Source organism: Triticum aestivum, chromosome 3B, assembly GCF_018294505.1.
Source record: "Triticum aestivum cultivar Chinese Spring chromosome 3B, IWGSC CS RefSeq v2.1, whole genome shotgun sequence".
Lineage (NCBI taxonomy): Eukaryota > Viridiplantae > Streptophyta > Magnoliopsida > Poales > Poaceae > Triticum > Triticum aestivum.
Genome location: NC_057801.1, coordinates 84888919 through 84897008, shown reverse-complemented (window position 1 = coordinate 84897008; position 8090 = coordinate 84888919). Strand labels below are relative to the sequence as shown.

Genomic DNA, 8090 nt, shown 5'->3' with positions numbered 1-8090 from the left:
CAAATCACCAATGACCAGCGCCGAACGGACGGCACCTCCGCGTTCAACACACGTACGGGACGGGAGACGTCTCCTCCTTCTTGATCCAGCAAGGGGGAAGGAGAGGTTGATGAAGATCCAGCAGCACGACGGCGTGGTGGTGGATGCAGGGCGTCACAGCAGCAGGGCTTCGCCGAGACTACGAGGGAGAGACGTAACGGGGGGAGGTGGAGGCGCCAGGGGCTGGTGTATGAAGTCCCTCCTCTCCCCCACTATATATAGGGGTGCCAGGGGGGGCGCCGGCCCTAGTAGATGAGATCTACTAGGGGGGGCGGCGGCCTAGGGGAGGTTTCCCTCCCCCCCAAGGCACCTAGGGGTGCCTTCCACCACTAGGACTCCTCCTAGGGGGAAACCCTAGGCGCATGGGCCTATAGGGGCTGGTGCCCTTGGCCCATGATGGCCAAGGCGCACCCCCTACAGCCCATGTGGCCCCCCGGGACAGGTGGCCCCACCCGGTGGACCCCCGGGACCCTTCCGGTGGTCCCGGTACAATACCGATAACCCCGAAACTTGTCCCGATGCCCGAAATAGCACTTCCTATATATAATTCTTTACCTCCGGACCATTCCGGAACTCCTCGTGACGTCCGGGATCTCATCCGGGACTCCGAACAACATTCGGGTTTCTGCATATACATATCTTCATAACCCTAGCGTCACCGAACCTTAAGTGTGTAGACCCTACGGGTTCGGGAGACATGCAGACATGACCGAGACGCTCTCAGTCAATAACCATCAGCGGGATCTGGATACCCATGATGGCTCCCACATGCTCCTCGATGTTGTCATCGGATGAACCACGATGTCGAGGATTCGATCAAACCCTGTATGCAATTCCCTTTGTCAATCGGTACGTTACTTGCCCGAGACTCGATCGTCGGTATCCCAATACCTTGTTCAGTCTCGTTACCGGCAAGTCACTTTACTCGTACCGTAATGCATGATCCCGTGTCCAACACCTTGGTCAAATTGAGCTCAATATGATGATGCATTACGGAGTGGGCCCAGAGATACCTCTCCGTCATACGGAGTGACAAATCCCAGTCTCGATCCGTGTCAACCCAACAGCTACTTTCGGAGATACCTGTAATGCACCTTTATAGTCACCCAGTTACGTTGTGACGTTTGATACACCCAAGGCACTCTTACGGTATCCGGGAGTTACACGATCTCATGGTCGAAGGAAGAGATACTTGACACTTGCAAAGCTCTAGCAAAACGAACTACACGATCTTTTATGCTATGCTTAGGATTGGGTCTTGTCCATCACATCATTCTCCTAATGATGTGATCCCGTTATCAACGACATCCAATGTCCATAGTCAGGAAACCATGACTATCTGTTGATCACAACGAGCTGGTCAACTAGAGGCCTACCAGGGACATAGTGTGGTCTAAGTATTCACACGTGTATTACGATTTCCGGATAATACAGTTATAGCATGAATAAAAGACAATTATCATGAACAATGAAATATAATAATACTTTTATTATTGCCTCTATGGCATATTTCCAATAGATTATCCTCGTAAATGTGAGATTTTTTCTTTTTTATCTTCTCCACACAATCCCCATCATCATATTCTATTCCACCCATAGTGCTATATCCATGGCTCACGCTCATGTATTGCGTGAAGGTTGAAAAAGTTTGAGATTATTTAAGTATGAAACAATTGCTTGGATTGTCATTGGGGGTATAGAAGTTGGGAACATCTTTGTGTGACGAAAATGAAGCATAGCCTAACTATATGATTTTGTAGGGATGAACTTTCTTTTGTCATGATATTTTGAGAAGACATGATTACTTTGATTAGTATGCTTGAAGTATTACTATTTCTTTTATCAATATAAACTTTTATTTTGTATTATTTGGATCTGAACATTCATGCCACATTAAAGAAAATTACATTGAGAATTATGCTAGGTAGCATTCCACATCAAAAATTCTCTTTTTATCATTTACCTACTCGAGGATGAGCAGGAATTAAGCTTGGGGATGCTTGATACGTCTCCAACGTATCTATAATTTTTGATTGTTCCAAGCTATTATATTACCTGTTTTGGATGTTTATGAGCTTTATTTTATACATTATTATCATTTTTGGGACTAACCTACTAACCGGAGGCCCAGCCCATATTGCTGTTTTTTTGCCTATTTCAGTATTTCGAAGAAAAGGAATATCAAACGGAGTCCAAACGGAATGAAACCTTCGGGAACGTGATTTTTGGAACGAACAAGATCCGGAGAGCTTGGGAGTGCAAGTCAAGAAACAGCCGGAGCCTCCACGAGATAGGAGGGCGCGCCCCCCTATCTCGTGGGACCCTCGGGCGTCCACCGACGTACCTCTTCCTCCTATATATACCTACGGACCCCGAAAACATCTGGGGGCACCACGAAACACAATTTCCACCACCGTAACCTTTTGTATCCGCGAGATCCCATCTTGGAGCCTTCGCCGGCACTCTGCCGGAGGGGGAATCGACCACAGAGGGCCTCTACATCAACATCCTTGCCCCTCTTATGAGTTGTGAGTAGTTTACCACAGACCTACAGGTCCATAGTTATTAGCTAGATGGCTTCTTCTCTCTTTTTGGATCTCAATACAATGTTCTCCCCCTCTCTTGTGGAGATCTATTCGATGTAATCTCTTTTTGCGGTGTGTTTGTCGAGATCCGATGAATTGTGAGTTTATGATCAGATTTATCTATGGATATTAATTGAATCTTCTCTGAATTCTTTTATGTATGATTGAGTTATCTTTGCAAGTCTCTTCGAATTATCGGTTTGGTTTGGCCTACTAGATTAATCTTTCTTGCCATGGGAGAAGTGCTTAGCTTTGGGTTCAATCTTGCGGTGTTCTTACCCAGTGATAGAAAGGGTTGCAAGACTTGTATTGTATTGTTGCCATCGAGGATAACAAGATGGGGTTTATATCATATTGCATGAGTTTATCCCTCTACATCATATCATCTTACTTAATGCGTTGCTCTGTTCTTATGAGCTTAATACTCTAGATGCATGCTGGATAGCGGTCGATGTGTGGAGTAATAGTAGTAGATGCAGGAAGGAGTCGGTCTACTTGTTATGGATGTGATGCCTATATACATGATCATGCCTAGATAACCTCATAATTATTCGCTTTTCTATCAATTGCTCGACAGTAATTTGTTCACTCACTGTAATACTTATGCTCTCGAGAGAAGCCTCTAGTGAAACCTATGGCCCCCGGGTCTATCTCTTATCATATTTGCTTTCAATCTACTTTTATTTGCATCTTTACTTTTTGCATCTATATTATAAAATACCAAAAATATATTTATCTTATCATACTATCTCTATCAGATCTCACTTTCGCAAGTGACCGTGAAGGGATTGACAACCCCTTTATTGCATTGGTTGCGAGTTCTCAGTTTGTTTGTGTAGGCGCGTGAGACTTTGGAGGAGCCTCCTACTAGATTGATACCTTGGTTCTCAAAAACCGAGGAAAATACTTACGCTACACTTGCTGCATCACCCTCTCCTCTTCGGGGAAAACCAACGCTAGCTCAAGACGTAGCAAAGACCATGCAACAGAGCCCCGTATTCGGCTGCATTGTTGGAGTATGTGTATAGTATTTAGAGTACGTATTGAACCGTGTCTCCGGTGGGGGATGTAAGGACAACACCTGCTCTCAAATCAACACCACCAAGGGAAAACGTCACCCACGCCATATGCGCGCCTGTGCTCGCCACCAGGCTGGCCGGCAGCCACTGTTTACCGGTGAGGCAGGATCTGTCGCTGCCCTTTCCTTTCCTCCCTCGTTTTCTTCTCCTCCCATACCCCTCATCCCTTTCCATCGTCGTGGTCGCTACTTGTTGTCCGCTACAAAGAGTTTTGGCAACAAGGCCTCCGTTGCAAAAGAAAAATTATAACAAGACCTTTGTTGCAAAAATAAAGGTACAAGACCTCTATTGCAAAAAAAAAAATTGCAACAAGGCCTCTGTTGCAGAAAAAAACAATTGTAACAAGACGTTTGTTGCAAAAAAAATAATATAACAAAACCTCTATTAATAAAAACTGCAACTTGACCTACCTTGAAAAAAATTCGCAACATGACATGTTGCAAAAATTTTCCGCAAACACCGATGACGCTCGGTAGCTCAATCTGCTGCGGATCTTTTCTGGCCGACGTGGGCGTCCGTTGAAATTTCAATGTTCGGTATTACTAAATTTACTTAGGTTTATTTTTTTTTCCGTTGAAATTCATACTCAGCTGTTTAAAACCACCAATTTTGTTCCAGAACCTACACTAATATTTCCAATTTGCATACCTCCTATTTTGCATGGCGCTGTTAGAGTATCTAGCAAAAACAAAGCGTAAGTGCAAGTACGTGGATGCTGAATAAGCAAAATCATAATATTCTATCAATTCAGAATAGATACTCAGTCGTAACAAAAACCAGAAATTTTATTGATTCAGTTTAGATAGATGAAATCCTCACGAGTAAAAAGGGTAAATCAAACCAAAAAACTAAAGATAAGAGCTGTACAAATTAGAAGCTCCACCTAAATAAAATTATTTGGACGCAAAACGTGCTAAGCTCCCGGTTGACAAGAGGCCGAGACGTCAATAGACATACTCGACACGAGACAGCTTGGACGACGAGCCGGACCACGGCACGGCCACTGTGACCACGCCGTCCTTGTACGCGAACTCGGCGTCCTCGCCCTCAACCTTGCACAGCCTGGGCTTCGCCGACGAGTAGGCCGCCATCTCCCCCGCGCCCTTGACAGCCACCTCCACGGTCACCTCGCCGTTGCCGCCCTCGCTGGACTCGAAGGCCTGCACCGCGCCGCCGGTGTTGAGCATGTTGGCGAGCCCGATGGGCGCGAACCGGATGTCCTTGTCCGGCGAGACGACCCGGACGGGCGCCACCACGAGGAGCTCGTAGTTGAACGGCTCGAGCGTGATCTCCACCGTCTCCTCCGGGAGCAGCAGCTCCAGCTTCTTGGCCTCGACGAAGAAGACGGCGAACTGCGCGGCGCCCTCGACGGCGACGGGGTGGGCGGTGCCCTGCTTCCACTCGACGTCGGCCGGGCCGGCGCGCGCGGTGACGGGGACGGAGCACTGCGACCAGCACTTGTTCCGGCGCGCCTCGGGGCTCCACCCGCCGCCCTGGCAGTTGAACGCGCCCAGCACGCCGGAGAACCTGTTGAGGTTCCAGATCTTGAGCATGGTCTTGCCGTCGTGGAGCGGGTCGAGGAAGAGGAGGTCGCGGGTGGGGAGCGCGTGGTGCTCGCAGCGGAGGATGGTGCCGTCCGGGAGAGCGAGGCGGCGGAGGAGCGCGAAGTCGTGGCTGCCGACGGAGTCGCTGACGTAGACGGGGCCGCCGGAGACGGCGCGGGAGACGGCGTGGAAGGCGGCGCAGGGGTGCGTGGACTGGAACATGTCCCAGTCCGGGTGGATGAAGCTGCCCATCCAGAGGGAGTTGTAGGCGCAGTGCACCATGTGGCAGCCCTGCAGCCAGAAGGTGCCGTTGGGGTCGCCGGAGGGGTCGGTGCACCAGAAGTCGTCGCCGACGCGGCCCAGCGCCACCGCCTCCGTGCCCAGCAGCATGAAGTCGTTGCAGTGCTCCATGCTGGCGATCACGCCGTTGCCGCCGAAGTGCCGGCGCACGGACTCCGTGAGCCCGCGGAAGTAGGCCTTGGCAAGCTCCACCCGCCCGCCGTACTCCTCGCACAGCATCTCCAGCAGCTGCACACGCACGGTCAGACAAAAAGTCAGCACAGTCAAGTTTATCCGTTATTCTTAAAAAAAAGTCGAAGTTCATCTTTTTTATTTGTTTCTGTCGGTGACAAGTCACATCAACAAGTAATTAGCAGTTTCTTGGCTGTTCTAATTACACGTATCAACATGGTGTCAAATGTCAAATACTTCTCTATCCTACCGTCCAGGTCAGGTCACTGGGTGTGTCAGTTGAACAAGATTGGATTTTGGTACTAATAAAAGCAGAAAAGGATAGCCTTCGAAATCGTCTACCGTTGTGGACCATTTGTGGCAGAGCTAATTCGCAATTTCATATATTTTCTACACGTTTTAGTTATTTTAGTTACACCGGAAAGCTCGAGAACCTCATCGCTCATCACGTGCACGGTGCACTCCACCGCTTATCTTCTCTACACTTCTACTACGAGATTAATTCAAATGCATGGAAGCAAAACATTATTGGCTACTAAAATGAATCAAGTACGAGCTGCTGACAAAATTCGGTGGTAATTTGACACGCTAATGATGCAAATGAAGGATGAAGCTGAAGTTTCTGAAAAAGACTCACATGTATGACGTCGACCTTGACGCCGTCGATGCCGGAGGCCTCGAGGTGGGAGTGGAGGCCCTCGTAGAGCTCGCGCGCGTGCTCCGGGTCGACGAGCCCGACGCCGTTGTTGACGATCTTGTCGACGGCGAGGTCCTCCATGGTGCGCTTGAGCCCCGGGGAGAGCTTGGGCGCGACGACCTTGGTCGGCGGCAGCCCCGGCGTGCCGGGCCGGAGCCCGCCCCAGTAGCCGCAAAGCGCGTGCCACACGTACACCTGCTCCACCGTCGGGAACGCGGCCTTCATCTCGCGCACGAACCCGCCGAGGCCGAGGCCGCCCTTGTAGTCCCTGAACTTGTGGTTCTCCTGGAACTTGATGAGCCGGCACGGCATCTGCTCGCCGGCGGCCGTGCGGTTCATGCCCTCGGCGCCGTCGGCGGGGTCGTCTTCGTCGTGGCAGATGGACTGCCAGCCGTCGTCGATGAGCACGAGCCCCGGCGGGCACCCGCCCTCCGCCAGCCCGCGCACGCCCTCCCACACCCCCTCTGGGTGCACCTTGAGGTAGAAGGCGTCCCAGGTGCACCACCCGAACTTGTCCACGATCGGCGGCGGCGTCTTCTCCTCCAGCAGCCGGAAGGTGCCGAGGTGGGCGCGCACCACCCTGGCCGCCTCCCTCACCAGCTCGAACGGATCGTCGCCGGCGTGCAGGTACACGGCGCTCCTGAACACGGACCCCTTCACGACAGAGGAGCCGCTCTCGAGGCAGAGCGCCACGTGGTCGTCCTCCCCGGACTGGAGGCTGGCGCGGAAGGCGCCGTCGACGATGGGGAGGAGGAGCACGTACGGTCGGTCGGCGGTGCGGTCCAGCACCATCATCTGGGTCTCGTTCTCCACGTCGCGGCCGGCGGTGCCCACCCAGTGCGTCGTCCACCACACCTTGAAGCGGAAGATGCTCATGAACCTCGTGTCAACCAGCTTGCCGACCGGCATCACATGGCGGCTCTCCGGCGCCGGGGCGTCGAAGCCGAGGAAGCTGCCGTCGGTGGCGCCGGCTACCTCGGCAGCGGACACGAGGACGGAGGCCGGGGTGAGGCGGATGTTGGCGGGGACGTCGAGGAGGGCCGGGTGGCCGTCGACGGCGAGGTCCTTGCCCTTGAGCGTGAAGCGCGGCGATTGCTTGAGGCCGTCCACGGCCACGTCGCCGAGCAGGTCGTCCGTCGCCTTGCTGAGGTTGGGAGCCATGGCCGGTCGGCGGTGCTCGGCTCGCTTGCGGTGGATGCTTGGGGTTTTGCTCTGCTTTCGTATGCTTGGCTTTGCTGTAAGCTCGTGTTGTGTGCTTTGGCGAATTGATCGGCGGCCAATTGGCGCTGGATTTATAGGGGATTTGGGTGCGGCCCACAAGGAAAGCTCTGCTCCCCCGAATGGAAATGTTATTTTGGCGGTGCGAAATTTTCCTTTTCTCTTAGCATTTCTAAACTGTAGCTCTCACCGGCCTAATAAAATCGCGAAGCTTCGCACGCTAATTCATCCATTCCCTTCCTTTTGTTTTTTTTTCCTTTGGATTTGGATTTGGATATTCATTTCTATATAATGGATAAGCAGGATAATGTACTATCCGTAGAATTAGAATCACGCGGCGATCGAGTTTCTGCGTGGTAATCATCTCTCCACGCAGAATACCCCGGAGGCACGTACTACGTTAAGGTACGAAAGCACGCACCAAACTGGAGCAGCTAATTTGGCCGGTGCAAGTCGG

At 51.6% G+C, this 8090-nt stretch overlaps 1 protein-coding gene across 1 annotated transcript; it reads right to left on the bottom strand.

Moving 5' to 3' along the window:
- Positions 1-4470: 4470 nt before the first annotated feature.
- On the bottom strand, positions 4471-7667 carry LOC123068778 (galactinol--sucrose galactosyltransferase). The gene is made up of 2 exons (XM_044491431.1): positions 6356-7667; positions 4471-5775 (listed from the first exon to the last, which is right to left on the bottom strand). Exons 1-2 carry the CDS (start codon positions 7574-7576, stop codon positions 4648-4650), a joined length of 2349 nt encoding a protein of 782 aa, XP_044347366.1. The 5' UTR covers positions 7577-7667; the 3' UTR covers positions 4471-4647.
- Between the last annotated feature and the right edge of the window lie 423 nt (positions 7668-8090).

Coding starts and splice junctions, on each gene's coding strand:
- LOC123068778 (XM_044491431.1), bottom strand. CDS start 7,576: ATGGCTCCCAACCTCAGCAAGGCGACGGACGACCTGCTCGGCGACGTG. Junction 5,776..6,355: donor TCAAGGTCGACGTCATACAT/GTGAGTCTTTTT, acceptor GTGCGTGTGCAG/CTGCTGGAGATGCTGTGCGA.